This window comes from Pseudomyrmex gracilis, unplaced genomic scaffold (assembly GCF_002006095.1).
Source record: "Pseudomyrmex gracilis isolate BER0280 unplaced genomic scaffold, ASM200609v1 scaffold_170, whole genome shotgun sequence".
Classification (NCBI taxonomy): domain Eukaryota; kingdom Metazoa; phylum Arthropoda; class Insecta; order Hymenoptera; family Formicidae; genus Pseudomyrmex; species Pseudomyrmex gracilis.
The window spans coordinates 295090-317512 of NW_018020754.1; the positions used below are offsets into that span (position 1 = coordinate 295090).

The window sequence follows — 22423 nt, forward strand, 5'->3', positions numbered from 1 at the left end:
ATATTTAGTGAGTTTATTTGTATTGGTTTTTTTTTTGTTTTTCTCCGAACCGCATATTCGGTACTTCCACACGTTCGGTACATAGACAGTCTTGTGTATCACTCGATCCTTCTGTGTGACGTTAATTGTATTGGCTCTGTATATTAGATAGGAAGAAAGATAGATGAAAAACGGACGGCCACGTATTTGAGTAGTGAAACAAGCGCTGAAAATACGCGAAAAAACGGACGATTCAATTTTCAATGAAAGAAATAACGAGTTTCATTAAAAAATATTACGTTTGTATAATAATATTCAATATTTATATTAATAATCGATATACTCAGTCAAATGTGTTTCGAATCGGTTTCTCAGCGACTTCTGATATATCCTTTAATGTTCGACATAAATTTATGTAATTGGGCTCCCGTTATATATACGCACTGTACCAAACCACACGTGTCTCTCTGTGGAACCCTCGCTCGCCACGCAGTGGCGACGGATAATATGTGCGGAGATACACACACGCCAATATTAATTTCCATTGGAAGGGAAGAGAGGGAGAGGATTAATTTGCGGCATATTGCAATTGACACATTGCTATCTCGGGATACATTTATACATTTGTATCAAGTCGGATTGTGAACCGCGAGTAAGTAAATTGCCTCTCTTATTTCTTCGGATTCGCAAAATTTGCGATCCGACCCACGTCGGATCCTCGTGTTAAGATTTTACACCTTTCTCAAAGTAACAAAGCCAATTATGGTTAAAAGAGAACGAGGCTCGCGTAAGATTTTTCATTACTACGCTGGGACAATTTCTCTTACGACTGACCGAGCGTGCGAGTGGATCGATGATGCGCGCTAGTCAGAAATTCCATAACTACCGCGATCTTGTTTCGTGTTCGGTAACTATCGTTGGCACTTCACGCTTCAGGTTGTCGGTTGAAGAACTGATACTGCAACATGAAAAAGAAAAAGAGAGATGTCCTTTATCCACGTGTTTCGCTGTTATCTCGAAGCGATATATATATACACCGGTAATGCAGGCAGTATCTCGCGATAGGACAAAGATCGCGAAATAGTGTCCTGTCACAACAATCTGTCTTGAAAATACAAAGCTTCGAAAGAACGCTTCTTCTGATTTGAGAACAACTCTTATTTTTAAACGTGACTTTGTTTCTTGTAAGATTTTAAAATTATATATATTTACATATATAATCTTAAAATATTTATGTATATATATTCGCAACTCGAAATCTTCAAATGGAAAGTAGATAGCATCTAAAATTGAGGGAAGGACGAGGTGTGGGAAGTGTCATACGGAAAGAGAGGGAGAGTGAGAAAGAGAAAGACAGAAAGAGAGAGAGAGAGAGAGAGAAAGAGAGAGAGAGAGAGAAAAGGAGAGAGAAGAGTGAGGCAAGTGTACGCGAACTAAAGTTTAGTGAATATCCTTACACTGCGACGGAGGGTCAGTGGGAATGCTGTCCTGGTAGCTGGAGTGATGGAGAGAGTGTTGGTGGTGGTGGTGGTCCGTTCAGGTTCAGGCAGATGGGGGGTAGTTGTCTTACCATGCTGGAGCCAACCTGCTGCAGTAGCCCAATGCCTTGCTGCGACGACGTCGAGGATACGGACGGTCGTCTCGAGCCGCGAATACTGTTTAGGCTTGAACTGAGCAGATACGGAACGCTGCTGCTCGTTATCGGCATCCCGCCGCCCTGCGAACAAAAAATCTGATTTAATACGCAAGTGAAATTGATAAAATGAAACATCTCACGCCAACGCGCGTTGTTTAACACTTTTGTTAATTTTGTTTTGTTATTCTTCAACAAGTCTAAAAGTCAGAAAAAATTAATTTCTCCGAAGCACATCGTTATTACGAATTCATTACGCCTACTATTATTCGTACGCGCGTTAAAATATCATACGGCGATCAATTAGCGACTCCGATTTATTTCTGCTCTATGCCGCACCGTATGATCAATAGTAAGATTCGCTTTTATAGACAACAGAGGAAGTTTTCTCGATTGTTTCCAAGCGGAAAAATGTCAGTAGATCACTTTAGTTCGAAACCTCAATTGCGCACTTTGTATGTAATTATTATTGAAATACTTTGTTCTCGAAATTGAACCACAAAAATACCACGAAAATATCTAAGGTTTCATTCTAGATCTGACCTTTTCGCATCTTATTGCGATCGTTTCAAATCGAGTGGGAACGCAAATTTTCGATTAGCCTCTTCTACAATTTTTAATATACTGTACAAACTGAGAAAAAAATGAAACTAAGAAATGCGGAGAGTAAAGGATATGTGCTCAGAGATACATACATAAATATATAAATGTATATATAAATGTACGTGTACATGTACCGTAGGCGGAGATAAATTAATATTAGATCCCCGTCGTTCCTGGGGGCCGGTGCTGGAATGTCGACGGATAGGCAATCCTCCGCCGGGCGTACCACCGGGTGAACTCGCGCAGGAGGGTGCTATTCGTATCTTCGGTGTCATAAGGGTGTTGTCTGACAGACGTCTGCTGGTGAAAGTATTAGCCACTCGCAAGAAATTGCTGTCGTTGGTCGACGACGAGGTGAACCATCCACCGAAAACCGCTAAACAACGAAATTTTAATTTATTCTACTGACTCAATTAAAAAAAAAAAAAAAAACCGTCAATCACCAAAGCAAAATATTTAAATAAGTTAAATTGATTTTGCTTTTGAAAAAACTCCCTATCTTAATAAATATTGAAACGTCGAATCCACCGTCGAAAGAGAATTTACATGAATATTTTAAACGAGGTTCGAGAAAATCGGGGAATGTTTTTGCACTTACCAGCCATCGAACTTTTCCGCGCCATATTTTCCGCGGACGCCGTCGATATGGATCCTGTGTGCGTGCGCGACGAAGAGAGAGAAAGAGAGAGAGAGGGAAAAAATATTACTTTTGGTATTACAAATTCAGGTCATGTCTTCCCTTAGAGAAAAATTTCCATAAATATCGAATAAAGTTGATAGTTATTTTACTTTTTATATTTTCTCAGACACTATCTCAGAATATTGCTATAAGATCCGCGAAAGCTTCGCGTTGTTTTTTTTTTTTTTTTTTATGTAATATTTATGGAAACATTATTCTTTTATGTCTACATGAAACCCGGAAAAAAAAGCTAACGCGAGTTCTAAATTTATTTCAACGTAAAATAAAACAAAAATAAAAAACGAACGCTACTGAAACGCAGTTTTACACGCGAAAAGATTTTACTGAAATTTAAACAAATGAACGTGGTCGTAAAAAAAAATTGGATTGTGTTCAGATAAAGTAAGTAAAAAAATTGCAATTTTGATGTTTGATATGTCTGTTATTGATATTCGCACCGATGCTGTTCTTTCTGGCCATATCCTCGGCCGAGGAAGTCTTGCGTTGCTCGATGCGCACATTCGGAATGGTAAAAGCCGGCACCTGCACGTTGTCGGTGCTGTACTGTCGCAAAGGTCGATATTTGTCGGGACTCGGCAAAGAGAGATTATCGAGCGTCAATTTGTTCTTCTGATGTCTGTAAATCACAAATATATACAAATAAATCACAAATATGTAAACAAAATATAAAACTCTTATTTCCTCGTTAAGTTCATCTGTGAGATGAAATATGTCGATCGGTAATATAAAATTAATAAAATAGCGCGACGGTAATTGATACCCGCGATATTCGTTTTACAGACTACGTGTGTTTTGTTTCTTTGTTCATTGGATTAAGCACACACAAATTTTGACATACTAGCACAACACAAGCGCGCGCTACGCGCACGCTATTATTTAAGTCAGTAACCCCGCCAAGGCCGCGCGCCCGCGGTCAGTGACCCCCCCCCACCAAGGCCGCGCGGCCGCGGTCAATGCCCCTGCCAAGGCCGCGCGGCCGAAATCAGTGACCCCGCCAAAGTCGCGCGGCGGAGGTCAGTGACATTACTGTAGTATGNCCGCGGTCAATGCCCCGCCAAGGCCGCGCGGCCGAGGTCAATGACCACGCCAAGGCCACGCGGCCGAGGTCAATGACCCCGCCAAGGCCGTGCGGCCGAGGTCAGTGACATTACTGTAGTATGTATATAATACAATAATACAAATATACATATAATACAATAATACAATAATACATATAATACAATATAAAGTATAATATTATAAATATATAATAAATTATATGTATAATATGTGTATTATTTAATGTTATATATAATATAAATTACAGTCACGTTATTTTCACGTGTAGTTTTTCTATTCTTTCCTGTCACGTGACTTTACTTACGTTTTTAATTTTCTCTACATATATGACGAACTGTCTCAAAATCGCTTTTCATTATTTACTCTCTCGATCTTACCGACTCGATTTGACTCGATCAACCAACCAACCAATCGGCAACGCGGAAAAGAGGCAACAATAGATGCGATACATTCGGCTCCAAAACGCGCACTTCGCGGAACACATAGATTTTTTTATATAGAATAACGAGAGATTTTAATAATAAAAACGACTACTTACGTCAGTATAATGACAATAATTGCGAAAACGTACACAAACTCGTTAATTTAACGGCTAAAAATTGTTTTTACAATTTTCCGCGTTATTAAACGAGCGCCAATAAACACTCATTTATTACCCGCAAGAATTATTAATTAATTTAGGAGGTAATTATATTTCGCTCTCATTTATATACATGACAGCTTTTAATTACCACGCCCTCTCGACGTCGTCGTAAACGGTCTCGCTATATATACTTGCCTCTCGATGCTGTTCAGCATGTCCTGCAATACCTCGAGAAGCAATATAAACTGCTCGAGATTCAGCGCCGGATTCACCGTTTGCGGCACCAGCGACGGCATCGCGTGCACCGCCATCCAATTGACCGACAGCCCGAGTTTCTTGTCGGTAAGCATCAGCCTGTAAATATCTAAACGCGAACGAGACGACAGTCAATAGAGAACACTATATACGAATCTCTTGTTCTTTCTTCTCTCGAAATAGATATCCGTTCTTTCGAAGCACAATTAGGTGCTTCGTTTCTCTTCGTGTTCTTTTTTTCTCCAATTTCTTATCAAAATTTATTAGATAAAAAAAAAAAGGGAGACTTCTTTCTCTCTTCTGAGTTTTATCTCAATAGCTTCTCTACTTGATTTAGACGTAATGTCAATTTAATCAATTTAGTCTTTAGCAATAAAGTGCCGTAACTGTTTTTGTTCTATATTTTTTCGATATATGTACATATATATTGTTATTATATGTTGATTTTATTCGTTTAATTATTTAATTGTATAATTCTACAATAAAATAAAATACATAATTTGTTTTTTTATTTCACTTACTTACAACCCGCACGACGATCTCGGGTTCTTGCAGTTTGACCTTACAGAGCAGCGGCAAGATGCAGTCGATGATTTTCTGCTTCTCAAGACGACACAGGATGCACGGCACCACGTCCATGAGCACTCGCGGATCCGCCGAATTATTCTCGAACGCGTCCAAAAGCTTCGGCAACACCACGTTGCGTATGGCGTCGTCCTCGAGATAATTCGTCACCTTCGTCACGGCCACGAACGCGGCCGTCTGACGAGCGAACAAATTGATTGTCAAATTACAATAAAAAGAAACTTTATTCGAAATATTTTCTTCAAGTATAATTTTTTTCAAGTAACTATCATCCTCTTTGTGGTGTGTTTAACATTTAATATAAAAATATTTAAGGATTTGGAATATTAAAAATATTTGAAAAATGACTCGGATAAATTTTTTGATAGGATATTTCAGAAATGCGGCGAACTGTCGATACGCGAACATTTGTTTCCTGTCTGTAACATTTGTTTTATTCCACGAATACACACAAATGTCAGATCTCGTATCTAAGTGTCTGATGCGATAATACTGAAAACTATTTCTTCTTCGTGTTTTGTCTCTGAGGATTATACGACCACTTACGCGCACTTGAATGGTTGAGTTCTCGAAGGACGTGTACAGCATCGCGAGGACCTCGCGTTCGTATTCCTGGGACGTTTTCTCCAGAACGATATGCAGATTCTCCAACAGGGTCACGGTACCTTGAATCGACTTTCGATTGCTGAAGAGAGATCTGCGGAAGAGATAAGAGAGTGAGAGAGGGAAACGGAAAGGTAAGATTGAAGTGTATACCTATATTTAGCGCGCGCGTGCTCATTTCCGCTCTGTATGCGGTTTTACGTACTTGAGCGTGGGAAACAAGATCTGGTCGTACTCCTCCTTGGTGCTGTTCTGTATGATGTACAACATCGGTTGCAGCACGGCGGACAGGACCTCTTGCGTTTGCAGCTCGGCCGCGAGATACGTCCAGATGTGCTGATATGTGAGTTTCTGCGCGAAAGAAACGGGAGAAAACGCACGAATATATACGTACAGATGCGCAATTATTATATCACACATTATAAATATTGTTTATTTTATTGGGTGGTTTATGCGAGTGCAAAAGTTTTGATGAATTTCGTGATGGAAAAATCGACCAAATAATTTTATTAAAAACGATTTGTTTATTCTACAACAGCGAGAGATAATAAAAAAAATTAATGGAATGAATTACTTGGAGGTGATCGTTTTTAATAAAATAAAATACATCGTTTTTAGTAAAATTACTCGGTCCGCTTTTAATTCCGCAAAATTCATCAAAACTTTTGCACTCATCCGATAATATAATTGCGCGATAAGAATCATTCGAATATAAAAAAGAAAATAAGCAAGTAAAAATCAAACACAGATGATGATACGTTAAAAAAACGTTTTCGATGCGTATTCTCGATCAGTTTATTCAAAACAATCAGTAATAAAACAATCAACAATTGCTTTCAATGATCGTTTGTGCATATAATACCTTTGGCATGTACGGCAACAGTTCTCTCAACGTTGTTGTGTAGAAGTGCTCCTTCTGATGCACGTCCTTCATCTTGCTGACGTCAAGGAATTGAAGGGCGTGCACGAACGGATCCCGGAAGAACTTGATCATGGTCAGAACTTGAGCGGTAGGCCTTTGATCGGGATCCTTGTGCAAGAGTCGCGTCACCGCCTCCCGGAGAGGTATCGGTACCATCGGCAAGATAACGGCGACTTGATCTTCAAGCTGGTCAACGATAGGTTTTTTTTTTTTTTTTTTTTTCTATGTAAATCGCAGATAATTTTTTCAAGATCGCGCCTATCGCGAACACAGATCGACACTTACGGTTTCGAGCTGTTTGAGATAATCCGAAGGATTGTGATTCGCTTGTATCAGCGGCCGGCCTTGATTGTAAATCGCGCATATAATCATACCGAGACTGTACATGTCGCTGGAGAAGCTGCCGAGCTTTTTTTGTTGCACCTCCGGCGCTGCAACATGTTGCCGCGCCCGCGCGTGTTTATTATTAAAATCAATTTGTGAAATACAAATATTATCGGAGCAAGAGTTTCTGCAAACGGATTATCTCACCTATATAATCGAGATTCGGCTGAGTCATTTTCGAACTGTGTTTCGTCCACGGTTGCACGGTTATCGGTATCTCGTTGGCTCTCTCTAACACATAAAACGCATTGTTTTTTTTTTGTTTTTTTCAAGTTTAGAGATCATAGAAATAAATATATATATTCTCGATTTTTGTAGACTATAAAAAAATATACACAAATATAATACACGACATTTATGTATAAGAATAATATAAATATTGAAATGTAAAGAAACCAATATATCAGATTTTGTAATATTATTTAATAACGATATGTATATTTTTCTTTTGTGTGTGAAAAAAAAAAAAATAAAAAAGGAACTTAAATTTAAATTTGTGCCGTATGCAAATTGAGTATCTGAATTGCTACTACGTGATAGTTGCAATAATAATTCATCTTTAATGTGCGAGATCCGACGCGCAAATAGACTCACCGATAAAGTCGAATCCCGACAATTTCCACGTGCCTCTCTTTGTGATAATGATACTCGTCGGACAAATATTCCTGTGAATCACTTTCCAGTTGCTGTGAAGAAACAACAGAGCTTCTGTAATCTGTAAAAAAAAGCGAATAATAAAAAAACCCGTGTAATATATTCGATATATTGAATTAAAATATTGTTTTTAACTTGGTGTTACATTTTTCAGATAATCTTGCGATTCTTTATTTATTTTTTTTCTCTCCACGAGGTGTAATTTGACCTTCGCAAATTAGATATCGCTTTTCAAAAACTTAATTGTCGATTCGAGATTGCTGTTACACGCGATAGCGCACGTTCGAATTATAATTTGAAGGAGTTGACGTTGAACATTAAACGTTCTATTACGTTTTTGTAATACATTTTATTACATTATTACACAGCAACGTCGAGCAAGCAACAACCACCGCGATGGAGTTAATTTTACGCGGCTGCAATTTGCGTTTGAAGAAAATTTATTTTACTCTTCTCTGTTTCTCCTTCCTTTCCTCTCTCCCTCCCTCCTTTCCTCTCTTTCTCACTCTCTCTCTCTCTCTCTCTTTCTTTCTCTCTCAATTGAGCACGCATGCGCTTGCAGAATATCCGACTTAATTTTCCGCAACGCGACACTGATATAGCATCTACACGCTATGATAACGTGCTTACGCACAATGTCACGGTCATGCATGCGTGTACTCCGCACAAATATCGAAATCGGTGTCTTTTTTTCAAGTAAGAATAAAGTTGCACTTCTCGACAGTGGGGTATCAAACATTTCCTCACGAATCTAGAATAAACTTTACATTTTTTTTTTTATATAGGTATATAATGATACATGTTTACATAAATAAATATATAATTCGTGATATGTAAATAGAATGTATTACGTGAGGATTGATTAGAAAACACAAACTGTGCGTATTCTAATTATCTGTTAAATGTTGTGTCAGAAAAAAACTATGAGAGAACAAATCATCGACGATGTTACAGCAACAATAAAGCTTAAAACAAATCTTTCTTCGCGAGAAAATCAAACGCATTACACAATTTCGAGAAAGCGTTTTCGGGATCGTTCAATATAATATCGTTTTTTTCTCTTCTCACCTGCAGAAGCCCGTATTTGATCTCCAGCTCGAGCAGCTCGTACTCCTTGACGAAGATCGAGCGATGATGACTGCCGGTGGTCGGCGGATGATTCTGCTTGCCCATCGGTCCCGAGGATTGCGCCGCGAGCGTGTGCGCCAGCTGCTCCTTGTACGCCAGGACGTTCGCCAAGCTGGCGAGCACCGGCTCGGACGCGAAAGCCAACGTTTCCGCGCACTCCTCCACTTTGTACGCCTGTATTGTCGCGTCAAACGTAACCTTGATCTACTTAATAACAGCTTACGAGAATAATCAAGGTGTCATTTGTACACGTCCTCGAACCGAAACTTCTCTTTTCTAACAAATTCTCGAATTGCCTGCGCTGCGTTCTGTTTGATTAAGTGGATCTCATTGTACTACAATTTTCTAACGAAAGTGCTCGGCTATATACACACATATATATATATATACTCTTATATACTCTTCTTCAATTAATTTTTGCCGTCGCGTGTCTTCCTTGCGTAGGCGACGCGGTTTTTAACATTTTACAGTTTCGTAGGGTGTTTTTAGTAGTTTTTTTTTTTTTTTTTTTTTTTGGTAGTTTCTAAGATGATAAAAGGACGTCGCACCACCCACCTGTAGAAGCTTCGGATGCGAGAAGCGTTCCATCCGGATGGCACCCTCCCGCAATATGTCCGTAACTGCCTCCTTGCGTTTCGGCTTGTGAAGTTTCTCAGCCGATCGCTTGTCGAACAGGAATATCGACACTTCCTGCAAACAATTGGCAACTCTCTCCTTATCCATCAACTGTGTCGCACGCGCGTCCCTTGCGTTTGCAAGCTCAAGAAACATTATTATTATTATTAAAATTGAAGCGCCAGAACTGAGCGGATTACGATTCGTTATAAATACGAGATCATACGAATCGTAAAATTTATTCTCTGATATTATTTTATTTTCTAGATTAAATTTTCTATTTGATGGATGTGCTTAATCGTTTTATTCTCATATTCCAAATAGAAAATATTTTCATATTAAGCACGAGAGAAAATTCGCTATTAAAATTTATAAGTGAAAGAGTTTTTATAATAAATATATGCGGCAAAAGAAAAAAGCAGGAAAACGTCCGTTCAGAGGAGATTTGCGATTAATTACCATTCTGTCTTTTTTCCGATAACCGTCGTATATGCGCCAGACGTTTTCCGGTCCGGCTGTTGCGGACTGCTTGCCGATTTCGTACGTGTTACGAATCGGGTCAGGCAGTAAGTCGCATGGTGTGATGCTGCTGCCTCTCGACTTCGCGAACATGATGCGGCGCAGCGACAACAACAGCAGTCAAGCGACACTTCTCAATGGATCAATGTCGACCTCGTCCGTTTATCACCTGTCGAATCCGAAATCGCGATGATCGCGAGGATGGATTTGCCGTCATATACAAAATGTAACGTAAATGGAAAATAAACTTCTTGCGAACAAATAATTGTAAAGTTGTAAGATTGTGACTTTTTTTAAACAAAAATATTTCAATTGTTTACAAGTTTCATGTTACAAATAATTAATTTTTTTAATTGAGTATTTACAGAAATACAAAAATGCATTAAAAAAATTATTTCACACTTTGACTTAATTTTATATGAAAAATCATGTACTTGTATTTGTATCGTCGTCGTGTTTTCCGCGCTCTCTCTCTGCGTATAGTTTACCTATCCGTCATTATCTGTTCGATGATCGTTGATGATTGTACACATACATATATCGTTTCTCAAATAACGTAATTGTAACTTTATTTATTTTGCAACGACGCGACGCAATGTGTCGCGTTTTCTACATACTCAAAAAGCAGGTCTCAAAAGGTCAAGTAAAAATCAAATAAACCAATCAAGTAAATAAAATCAAATAAAAATCAATGCTTAAATAAAAACAATTATTATTCTCTAAAAAAAAAAATTATTATTCTACAAGTTTAAAAAAATAAGAAAACGAAACTTATCATCGACGGTACAGTTTTTTGTGCATCCTGTGTCACGATATGTGCATCGCGCGGTTTTACTTTCTCAGGATGTGCCAATAAATTTATATATAGACATCATTTTTTTTTCATATTTTCAATATTAATGACTATTGCTCCTTTGTTTCGAATCTTTTTTATTACGTGTCTGCGTTCAAAAGATATTCTCCAGATACTGATATATATGCATGTATATATAAATATAAATATATACATATATGTGTGTGTATAAATATTGGGGAATATCTTGTAATATATACATGTATAATACCCCGGGTAGGCATATAAATATAGGCTCGTTTGTTTTCGCAATTAGTCTCGCAGAACTTGACGTGTGGTAAACACCACGAAAGTAACATTTATTCTTACTTCTACACTCTACATCCTAATCGTGCGTTAATCGAAAATTTCTACGTAGCACAATTACAAAAAGTGACGGAAATGAGTGATTTTCTCGATAATCTACTGAATAGACTAGATTTCATTGCAAGAGTTGTATATGATGGTGGATTTTTTGAGTACGTATATTCTTATGTATGTATATTTTTTATATTTAATACACCTCAGCCGCGCCAATCTCCCCTAGCGCTCAAAAGCGATTTTGTTGATAAGAATTGAATAGTATTTTCTCTTTTCTTCATCGAAAGAGTTTTATCGTAAGAAATATGATTCTTAATAGAGGTGTGTCCTTCACCTACGTTTCTTCTCTCTCTTTCCCTCTTTCTCTCTCCCTCCCTCTTGCTTCTCTCTTTCTCTCTCCCTCTTGTTCTCTCTCTCTCTCGCTTTCTCTCTCTCTCTCTCTGTCTACAAGATAAAATTGTGTCTTGCATAGAATTCACGCCGTCGTAAAAAATTGGAAACGGTCATAAGTTTTCGTCAGATTGACGTTAACGGGCGTTATCCGCTCCAGTAAATCGATATAAGCGCGCGCGAACCGTTAACGGTTACTAAGGTGTGCAAGCACACCCCTCTAAATCACATCTCTGATCCTTATACGACGTACACCAGAGCGCGCTTGCCGAATTCTCCACACGACGGTGACCTCAAAAACATTTTTGCTTCTACATATAATTTTTGCTCGAAATTGTCTCGCGCGCCGTTTCTCGTCGTCGATGTCACTTTGTTCGCGTAATAATATGTAATAAATTAATTACGCATCCTTTATATTCGCGCGAATATATTACTATCGCGAGGCAACGGGAAAAGAAAAACGGGACGAAGAAGACTTGCGCGCGAAGACACGCGAAGAGTCCTGCGAAGAAAGGCAGGGTTATCAGGCTGGCTCCTGAGATCGCTACGCGATCATAATAGAGCGCGAGGCCATAACACTAATCGCGTCCTTGCGAGAGCACGATTGTTGCGCGAGCACGATTTCAAGAATGTATATATATATATATACATATACTTTCGCTCTTAGCGGAATCTCTCAAAGACCCTGTTGCGTTAAACGACACATAAGCAATGCGCCTATATACACACACACACACATACATATACACGGAAATGTGAGAGAACGAGCGAGAAGCGATAATAGAGCGCGGTCTTTGGATATACGGACGGATAGGGAGAGCGCGAAAGCGCGAGAGTGTGTGACTCACCTGTTGCCGAACGATATTGGGAAACGCGCGACCAGCACACCAGCCACACGTAGTACATAGACCGTATCTCGGCACCGCGCAGGAAGGAAAAACTGGTAAACGATAAAAAAGAGTGGAGACACACACCGCGCGCGGCGATGGTGGCGATGGTGGTGGTTGATGGTGGTTGATGATGGTAGCGTTGGCGGTGGTGGCGACAACGAGCTACTAACGACAACGATGGCTGCGAAAAAAAGATAATATAAAGATAATCGTGGATATATTCACGCGGCCGAGATCGAGAACGGGATTGTACAATTTGATGAGGCGCGTGGCGCGCGCGGGAATGAAAAAAAAGTGAGCCCTCGCGCGGGTGACACGCGCCTGTGCGTGGCCGATGATGATGGACGCGCCGATCGCTCGAGCACCGCGACTGAACAGACTTGGCGCGACTGGAGGCACGAAGAGGATCCTGTTATCCTGTAAATAGGCGCCTCTTCACCCTCTCCGCGCGTGTCCGTCAACGTCGTCGTCGTCGGCGTCGACGGCGGCGGCGGCGGCGGCGGCGGAGGAGGAATTGCGCGTGCGCCCGCCTCGGTTAGGTCCTCGCCCGGTCTCCGGGCTCCGGGTGTAGGCCTCCACGCTCCCTGGAAATTAGGTCTGGGCTGCAGGTAGGTAGGTTGGTAGGTTGGTAGGTTGGTAGGTAGATAGGTAGGTAGGTAGGTATACGTAGATACGCGTATGTGTACGTAGCCGTTGGAAATACATGCACAGAAGGGGATGTTATATAGGATGAAAAATGAAAATTAATATATAGTACATAGGGGGTTTCTTTTTTCTATTCGCGACTCGGTGCGCAATAACCACACCGGAAAAAGAAAAAAAAAAATATTCACTCGGTCTGCGTCGATGTCTCTCTTTTCGATGAAAATCGAAATGAAACGACGACGAGCAATCGTTCGCCGAGACTGCTTGATTCGACTAATTGCCCGATTGATTATTGACCGATGAGGTGACGCGCTGACAATTGCGCGTTGAGCGTTTACGGTAAAAAAATTTCGAATTTTATATGGGAACGTCGGAACGATATGAGAAACGGGGAAAAGGATGTTACAAAGCAGAATTTTGATATACCTCAAAGTATTGAGACGAACTACAAATCGAATCCTTGATCTTTACAGAAGAAGGACAGGGGGGGAGTTTAAGTTGTTATACAATCGAATCAATATAGAGTCGAAAAAAGAAACTAAAATTAACGAGCACAAAAATAAAAACTCGTGACTTTTTTAACGTGTCATGTTCAAGGATGTTGTAGTTCAGAAAATTACTGGTTTTGCGTGGTTGTTGTTGAACTTCTCGGATCTCTCTTTCTCTTGGAGGACGACACACGTCACATCTTTGTGGCAGAAATACGACGCGTAGAAAGAGAGGGAGGGAGAGAGAGAGAGAGAGTCATATCTAACTTTGCATTGTAGCAAGTTTGTCGCGGAGTCAACGGGCCAATCGATAGACCGATCTAATTTAGTCGTAATCATGCTATTGTGTCACGATGTCTATTGTATGTACATCTGGCCCGATCTCTCTTTCGCATCAATCCCGTTTCTCTGATGAGCGTGGACGGTACTCTGTGCGAACCTTATTGCACATTTGTGTCTCAAACGAGTTTTCGAACGCTCGCGAAAATCGACGTCCGGTGTGGAGATCGTATTGCGCGCTGTCGCAACTCGATACCACATCACCATCTCAATTCGGTTGTGCGCAGAATATTAATTGAAAGTTCCTGTGATATAAAATTTCTTTTAGAGGATTTAATTCTTTGATAAAATGAATGTTTCAAAAAACATTCACGAAAAGAGATCGTCTATCGAGCGATAATTTTAAACAAATTTCAATTCGCGTGGTATCTTCTATTTACAATGGTTTTAATAAAAAAAAACGAGTCATTTGTCAGTTTTGTCTTGCTTCGTGCGACAATTAATTAATGAACATCGAACAAAGTTATTTAATCTGTTTTCACACGTCGGACAGATAGGTAATTAATTATGCTTTATCTTGCTCCGGAATCGTTTCTCTCTCTCTCTCTCTCTTTCTCTCTATCGCAATTTCAGCAACAAGTATATACGTACATATATAATGTATACATGTATATTCTATATAGGTACAGCCGGCAACAATGATTCGTTCAATGCGGAGTACGGCAGCCTTACGCCACGCTGCGAGCGAAATTTGTTGTCGCTGACTGTACAATTGCGCGTCCGCGCGCAGAAATGTGTAACGATGTTCACGTTTCCGCGTATCGAGCCGTTTTGCACAAATACGATTACGCGCAGGACAATCGGAAATAGCGCAGGTAACATTTGCTAATGTTATTAGCAGCTTCCCATCCGTCATGATGGTACGTACATGTCCGTAACCAACAAGACCGAAAGGGATGACGCCTGATTGATCGGCGATGTTTTCTCTTAAATATTTTCTCGAATAATTTTGAATGTGCAAATGTTTACTTTTTGTATGTATACATGTGTAAGAGTAACAAATATATTAGATCCTTGATCTTTTTTCTCGTATACACATTTAATAGATTTTCACTGCACATATTTATTTCACTGTGTATTAAATATTCCCGTATGTTCGATTTTTACTTATATTTTTAATTCTTAATTGTGTGTGTATGTCTAAACAGATATTTTTTTCTCATCGCGCTAATGTAGAATTTTGCAAATACATACATAATAATATACGCACACAATAAAAAGAAATAGTTTAGCGCTGCGATCATTTTTATTTTTGTAGCAACTATTACGTTGTGTCATGGTTGTTTGGATTGCAAAATTAATTTTAATAATTCTTCTGATCTCTATATACAAAATCTGTGGGACATCCGACTTTTTAAGGCGAAATTAAGATCAGAATCCGCGCTATTCATCTTATATTCGCGAACAAGTATTTCTGAACAACTGAACTTTCATGAACTTTTAACGTATCTATTTTAATAAAAAAAAAAAAAAGAAAATCTTTACTATAGATGGCGTTGCTAGCAGATACAACCTAATTGGCTGAAGCCAATAGCGATTATATCAGAACAATCATAAATAATAGACAAAAGTCGCAATTATTACTATTAACATTTTTTACCGATCCGGGTTGAATCGCTCTCGGAGCGATTAATACTATCAATTCGACTAATCATATTTCTTGATTATATGTCTATGGTCGCGCAACGTTATTATTCATAAATTGTACGTGAACAATAGGCAACTCTCCAATGAAGTGAAAAATCATTTCCACAAATGTTGCAATTATCGAGAAATATAGTGCTTGTCCGTACGTGAAATAATATTAATGGCTGTGAGCATTAGTCCTGTATATAATCCGCTACATTAATCCTGTACTTGATAGCTGTATCTTTGTTCACTAAAAAAAAAAAAAAATAACTATTGACACAAAGTTAATAGAAAACAATAAGAAAGTTTGAAAAATACAAAAATGTAACGTTTTGAGTTTTGTCATCAACAGAACAGGCACTCGATCTTAAGAAAAAAACTTTAATTTTATGTAGGTCACGCTTATAAATCGTCTACAGAAACTGAGATCAATATCGAAGATTAGTCTTTTCTTTAAATATATTTGTTACCAAGAGTGATATAATATCCTTACTGGCAAGAGGTAGAATTACTTAATAACGTTAAATATACACATTATGCGTAAAAAATAAATATACATTCTTATAAAAGTTATATTCTTGCTGGCTGTATGTATCATTATATAACACTATTGCGAAATTAGTTATTAATATCAGAGTAGTACTGACACAGAGCAATAGTAGAATATTTTTGCACCAGACTCCGTTAAAAAATTGTTTATGTTCCGTGAAGATCGCACATCTGCGCTCAAGTCTCAGATTTTGAAGATGTATATCCCGATCTTGGATCACCTAGTAACACAAATATCTGTATAAATGTTTTTGATAATCTTATGTTATTTAACTGTTACAAGTATAGTAAATCTCACTTTTGTAATAATACAGAATGCATTGGCAGGTAAAGTATTTTTCAACATCCGATATGCTTCTTAGTTTCAGTTCTTTTTTATCTCTTAATCAGTGAGCTCTACTTGTCACATTTCCTTTTAAATGCTCAAACTAGTCTCTCTTATGTCAGAAATTGCAATTACACATATGCATATCTATATCACAATAGACCACATGATAAAATATGTTCAGTTTGCTACAAAAGAAAATCAAGAACATCTCTGTTTATTAAAAACAATTTTTTTTCTATCAACTTATCACTATTTATTACCCTAATACTTTTGCATATAAGTTTTTTCTTTTAGATTTACATACCTTCAGTTCTCCTTAAACAAGTAGTTTCTGGCAATTTGCATTCTGTACTCTTTTTTTATACCTAGTCTTGCAAAATATTTTTGGTTAAATGGTTTCATAATACACCAACCTATACTATCTACCGCATCATTTTGCTTATACACGATACTGCACGATATAGACATTTGTTGCTCATCGTTGTGTTCTTTCACGATGTTTCGCGATGTTTAATATCGCATTATCTCGCAAACTGTGGCTGATCATACCTCTTTTTTTTATGTCTTGTCAAACTTGATTTAAATCTGAAAACAAAGATATTTTGAACAACATTATCCCTCCTCCACCGCGTCATACGATTGTCGTTCGCATAACCTTTATGCGACTATCTGCACAGTTCCCGTGCTGAAGGAAGTCTCGAGACGAGACTAAAGGCACGTTAAAACATTAATAATAAAAACAAACCAAATCCGTACAGTTCTGCCGATCTGCATAGTTTTATGTATCCTGTTTACAGCGAAGACAATATAGAAGATGTATTTACTCACTTTGTACGTCGAAATGAGATTAGATCAAGAGAACGAAGATTTCCTGATACAACCAGGTTAAGGGTAAATTGAATAATCAGAATAATCTCTCACATTCTTTAATAATCTTAAGTTTGTATTATTTTTTTATGTCCTGAAAATTTTTATATATTTCTTAGAAATACATGCATGTTTTTAATTTATATGTGTGAGCATTTGTGATATATATTTGTTTGGTTAAAAAATATTCTTTGTTGTATATATTATTGTGGTTTCACTTTTCAGAGCAATGACATAAGTCTTACGACTGAACTGTCATCAGGAATGGTATCCAGTTCTAGCCAACAAAATCTGTCCATAGTACCTCTTATACAAAACAGAACTATTAAGTATGGCTTTAAAAATAGTGAAATATGTAGGATAAGCAACAACCTTGTGCCCAATACACATAAGAATTTAGCAAGTTACAGTGGTAAACTATACTGTGGAATACATTCCAATGATGGAAGATTTTTTATCAATGCTACTCAAGGTAAAAATTTTATATTTTATCATGAGAATTATTTTACCTGAGGTTTTGTACATCAAAGACAAATACATATATTAGAATATATTAGAATTTTTTATACTAAGTTTATTCACACTTTTGTTCACTCTGTATGAATTTTTGCAGATAGATGGATCAGGATATATCAGACTCACAATGGCGAATTCAACTTGTATCACGAAATTCAAGCAGTTGATGTTGGTTGGAGTATTTTAGACATTGCAATTTCTCCAGATAATAGGCATTTGGTATATTGTAGCTGGTCACATAATTGTAAGTACACGGATAGCGCGATGGTAATTTTTATACGTAGTAAATATCTTTATTTTTTATATTAATTTTGCAGTATATCAATATTCTATCTCTAATGATACACACTCGATAGAGTCATTGCCATTGTGGCCGACCGTACGGCGATTCTCCTCTTTCTCAGCGGCCTTTACAAACGATAGCAGAGAAATCATTACTGGAGGAAACGATTGCTTTATCTATGTCTATGATCGTGAAGTTAATCAGCGAGTCTTACGGGTTTGTGTAATACAATTAGGTAGCAAAGAGAGGAGAGTATATTCTATATGTTTTATTCTTTATATTATTTTTGTTAAAATATTGTTACAGTTTAGAGGTCACGTTCTCGACGTAAACGCAATAGCTTTTGCTGACAACAGTTCCCAAGTCTTCTATAGTGGTAGCGACGACTCGATGTGCAAGGTACGATCGAAAAGTCTGAAACATCTCCTCAATGATGCTAATCGTGAGAAAAATCGAATACGCTAAGATTTTCAACGAAACTGCTTCATATGTACACGATTATTCTGAAAAGTTATCACATTGTCATGTCTTTTTATTTTCATAGATATGGGATAGAAGAATATTGAGTGAAAATCACCCAACTCCTGTTGGAATGTTTCTTGGCCATAAGGACGGAATCACTTATATTGATTCACGAAACGACAGTCGCTATTTAATAACAAACTCGAAAGATCAGTCGATCAAGTTGTGGGACGTGCGTGCAGTCTGTGATCCGGGTCTCTCGCAAAATGCAATCCCCACGATTCCTAGAGATCCGAATTGGGACTACAGATGGCAAGCTCCAAGACGTAAATATTCAATTTAGCAACAATAAAAGAAAATGTCATAACGTGATAGCCATTTGTCCCTATTTCTATTTAAATTCTCGAAGTTTCGTTTAGACATATTCAAATATTTAAGATAATAACTTAATAATAAATCGTCAAGATGCTTTTTCAGTTTTGGATTCAACTCAGCTGGAGGGTGATACAAGCGTCATGACGTATCATGGCCACTGCGTGCTTCGAACTCTGATACGTTGTCGTTTCTCACCGCTCGCTACCACCGGCCAAAGATACATTTACACAGGAGACGCTAGAGGTCGAGTTATCAGTAAGTTTCGAGTATTATATCGCAATTATATTCCGCGAACCGTGCACAATCAGCTCGTAAATAAGCAGGATGATTAATCTTCGGTTTTTATTCGAATTCCAGTTTACGATGTTCTGACGGGGAAAATAGTGCGTAATTTAAAACATCATTTAACATGCACTCGCGACGTTAGCTGGCATCCTTATCAACACAATATCATTACTTCTTCCGTAAGTAAAATAGTCTGCTTTTACGAAAGCGTTTTAGATTTTAATATTTTGTGAAATAAGTAGTTTATATATTAACAACGTTTTATACACTTATTTTATATACAGTTTCTTCGGACATTGTAAAAAATTTCAATTTAGTGTATAATGTGATTCAAAAGTTATGACGACTTTCATTTCAAGATCCAAATGATGCCTATTCGTTCGTATACGAGATAAACATTTGTAATTACATTTTTGTTTACAGTGGGACAGTCATGCGGGAATGTATGAATACAGAAATATCGATGAGGTCGAAACACAGACAGCTGGAACAAATTCCAACCCTGTGACTGATGACGCCAATCCTTTAGCCGATCCTGACCCCAATGAAGAAATTTGACAGAAAAAAAGAACTTCACAAAAAAGAACTAACTCTAATAATGTAACGTGAAATTTTTACTCTCCGGTGTGTGTTTTCTTTTTCTACTTTTTACTATTCGCTCAAAACAAGTTTGAAGAAAATCAAGAACAAACAAACAGATTTATTTTGGACATTGTGCTAGATATATTAACTCTAACAAGAAAGATTTCTACAGAAGCTGGATTTTTATAACACTTTAATTATTGATTTATGTTTTGTTTTACTGATGCTGATTGAATAACATTGGTCGATTTTGACTTAGCAGTCGAAATTTGAAGGTTTGTATTCGTATTTTCAACCGAAAAGTGAGAATCTTAAGTCAATTTAATTTCGACACTCGAGTCAATATCTGTGATCTTCGAAGTATAATTCAAAAGGCTCGGATGTAAAATAAAATTAACATCTGAAATGCATTCACTCTGTCTTTTGTTTTAATTTATAAAACAAGTATGTAAGTGTACATGTGTGCGTAAAGAATAATTGTAAAGAAGAAATATTATACCATTAGATGTAATATTAATGTAATATTATAAAAATTATGTAATATTTACACACGAACATATCTTTTTGTTCTTTATTGTACACACTTATTGTATACACGTTTTTAATTGTTGTAAATTTATATAAATAACAGTATATGTTATAGTATATACAAATATATATATATATATTATTTATTTTTACATTTACAACGTTAAAACACGTTCGCGTGTAAACTTGCAATATTTTTTTGAAAGTTACAACTCTGTCATAATAACCAAATCTTTTTCTTAATTTTACATCGAAATGTTTTACAGTATATATCCGAGCCTGTTAGTTTGTTTGAAATAATTTTGTCTAATTTTTCAATTCAGATCTCGTTTCGTAAGTTATTTTGAATTGTAAATAAAACACTGTCTTATGATATGCTTAGGTAAACAGATAAAATGTAAGTTATTTTATTACATTAACATTTAGGGGAAGTATACATCTGTAAATGGTATCCATGCACGACAAATAAATACAGGGTTTCTTCTTGAACAGTAACAAAAAATGAAACATTTATGAATTATATTTTATAAATGAGCAAATTTTGGTGTATTTGACCAATATTTGGTGTATTTGACCAATATTTGCGAATATTGTTTGTCTGTGCATGTCGTGTAAATAAACACAACGATGCAGAGCAATGTTTACAGGTGTCTACTCACCGGCCAACTTATTAAATTCACAATGTACATAAGAGAAGAGCAACGGCTCTTGTGTTCCAATTTTCTCGCTAAGACTCGCAACCATAGATTTTACGACGTTTTTCAGAACTGTCAAACGATTTGGCGTACAATTCTTACAACGTGCAGCTTCTTTTTCAGTTTATTCTAAAAAATATAATATTTTTGTAATTGCGATACCTGCAAAAAATGCAACACACTAATATGTGTCCGAAATGTCATGTGAAATATAAAACTATTTTTAAAATACTAAAAACAAAATAAGAACTAACTTAAATACGAGATTTAACTATGAATAATTAAGTATCCATAAATCTCGTATTTAAGAATTCCGGTCTTTAACCGTTTTTTTTTTAGTACCTGGGATCGGACCAGAATCATTTTAAAAATCGTGTCGAATAGTGTACAACGCGGTACCATAGTTATATGATAAAAGCCATTAAACTAAAAACAACGGTTGTAAAATACAAAATGCAAAGCTGCACGTTGCAAGAAAACGTAGTACGCTTTTGTTTCTCGCTTCTGATGTCACGAAAATTACTGACTGACGAGTAGCCAATTCTTAATTTGTTTGTAAGAACTATAAAAAAAAAATGTAAACAAAACAATTACGATTGTACTGATCGTAGTGATCGATAAATTTTTTATCTTAATCAAACGTCGTTTACGTAATATATACAGTTAGGTAATACATTTACATAATACATTTTTACTACCAAATGGCATGCTGGTTTTCTAAAAATTTTTAGGAGCTAGCAGCTAAAAAACGAGGCACGTACTATTTCGATTATTAACTATTGATATACATTTTTATTCGAATAATGTATTATATATTGTTGGTTTAATACATTGATATGTGACAATTATACCACGAGACTCTGTATTTTAACATTTTTTATGCGAAGTCCATCCAAATCCTTGTTTATTTCTATGCAATTATTTGTAATACGAAATCCGCTTCTTCTATACACGATATAAAAACCAAAAAGAAAAAACAAATCACATGCGTGTGCGTAATCATGTTTTGTATGCAAGTAACAAGATCTTTTGAATCAGTAGTGTGACCTTTTATCGGAAGCCGCGTAAAATAGGCGGAATGGAATAATAGATTTAACTCGCGGAAAGAATTCGGAAGCCGCACAAATTCTGGCGGCAATCGATCGCGCGCGTAGCGTAATCACGCAACTCGAACTTGACACAAATAATTTATCGTGT

The 22423-nt window shown here is 37.1% G+C and overlaps 2 protein-coding genes and 1 long non-coding RNA gene across 10 annotated transcripts; 1 reads left to right on the forward strand and 2 right to left on the reverse strand.

The window, feature by feature from the left end:
• Nucleotides 1–26: 26 nt before the first annotated feature.
• Nucleotides 27–12969, reverse strand: LOC109857735 (SCY1-like protein 2). 3 transcript variants are annotated; one of them, XM_020434356.1, is made up of 17 exons: nucleotides 12614–12969; nucleotides 10163–10391; nucleotides 9644–9778; nucleotides 9029–9262; nucleotides 7901–8021; nucleotides 7454–7537; nucleotides 7208–7353; nucleotides 6863–7108; nucleotides 6206–6351; nucleotides 5944–6094; nucleotides 5334–5574; nucleotides 4753–4921; nucleotides 3353–3531; nucleotides 2814–2867; nucleotides 2350–2591; nucleotides 1550–1696; nucleotides 27–937 (listed from the first exon to the last, which is right to left on the reverse strand). In XM_020434356.1, exons 2-17 carry the CDS (start codon nucleotides 10313–10315, stop codon nucleotides 905–907), a joined length of 2481 nt encoding a protein of 826 aa, XP_020289945.1. In that variant the 5' UTR covers nucleotides 10316–10391; nucleotides 12614–12969; the 3' UTR covers nucleotides 27–904. The 3 variants fall into 3 exon arrangements, with proteins under 3 accessions (XP_020289945.1, XP_020289943.1, XP_020289944.1); XM_020434354.1 differs by having other exon boundaries at nucleotides 1437–1696; XM_020434355.1 differs by lacking the exon at nucleotides 12614–12969 and adding an exon at nucleotides 10657–10766 and having other exon boundaries at nucleotides 1437–1696.
• LOC109857738 (DDB1- and CUL4-associated factor 11) lies at nucleotides 11219–22074 on the forward strand. 3 transcript variants are annotated; one of them, XM_020434369.1, is made up of 10 exons: nucleotides 11219–11533; nucleotides 17431–17524; nucleotides 17726–17972; nucleotides 18114–18260; nucleotides 18334–18515; nucleotides 18606–18698; nucleotides 18844–19087; nucleotides 19239–19391; nucleotides 19494–19600; nucleotides 19845–22074. In XM_020434369.1, exons 1-10 carry the CDS (start codon nucleotides 11457–11459, stop codon nucleotides 19977–19979), a joined length of 1479 nt encoding a protein of 492 aa, XP_020289958.1. In that variant the 5' UTR covers nucleotides 11219–11456; the 3' UTR covers nucleotides 19980–22074. The 3 variants fall into 3 exon arrangements, with proteins under 3 accessions (XP_020289958.1, XP_020289959.1, XP_020289960.1); XM_020434370.1 differs by having other exon boundaries at nucleotides 11221–11549; XM_020434371.1 differs by lacking the exon at nucleotides 11219–11533 and having other exon boundaries at nucleotides 17432–17517.
• LOC109857740 lies at nucleotides 15309–17407 on the reverse strand. 4 transcript variants are annotated; one of them, XR_002250540.1, is made up of 4 exons: nucleotides 16938–17279; nucleotides 16604–16818; nucleotides 16404–16526; nucleotides 15309–16006 (listed from the first exon to the last, which is right to left on the reverse strand). It is a non-coding gene; the product is annotated as an uncharacterized LOC109857740 (long non-coding RNA). The 4 variants fall into 4 exon arrangements; XR_002250541.1 differs by lacking the exon at nucleotides 15309–16006 and adding an exon at nucleotides 17289–17407 and having other exon boundaries at nucleotides 16031–16526; nucleotides 16938–17218; XR_002250542.1 differs by lacking the exon at nucleotides 15309–16006 and having other exon boundaries at nucleotides 16021–16542.
• Nucleotides 22075–22423: the final 349 nt, after the last annotated feature.

Bases quoted from the DNA above. Each gene is read 5' to 3' on its own strand.
- LOC109857738 (XM_020434369.1), top strand. From the start codon at position 11,457: ATGAGTGATTTTCTCGATAATCTACTGAATAGACTAGATTTCATTGCA. The intron at 18,699-18,843 runs GTACGATCGAAA...TTATTTTCATAG, and splicing joins GCGACGACTCGATGTGCAAG to ATATGGGATAGAAGAATATT. The intron at 19,392-19,493 runs GTAAGTTTCGAG...TTCGAATTCCAG, and splicing joins CGCTAGAGGTCGAGTTATCA to TTTACGATGTTCTGACGGGG.
- LOC109857735 (XM_020434354.1), bottom strand. From the start codon at position 10,315: ATGTTCGCGAAGTCGAGAGGCAGCAGCATCACACCATGCGACTTACTG. The intron at 7,109-7,207 runs GTAAGTGTCGAT...ATCGTTGACCAG, and splicing joins ATCTCAAACAGCTCGAAACC to CTTGAAGATCAAGTCGCCGT. The intron at 5,575-5,943 runs GTAAGTGGTCGT...TTCGCTCGTCAG, and splicing joins ACTCAACCATTCAAGTGCGC to ACGGCCGCGTTCGTGGCCGT.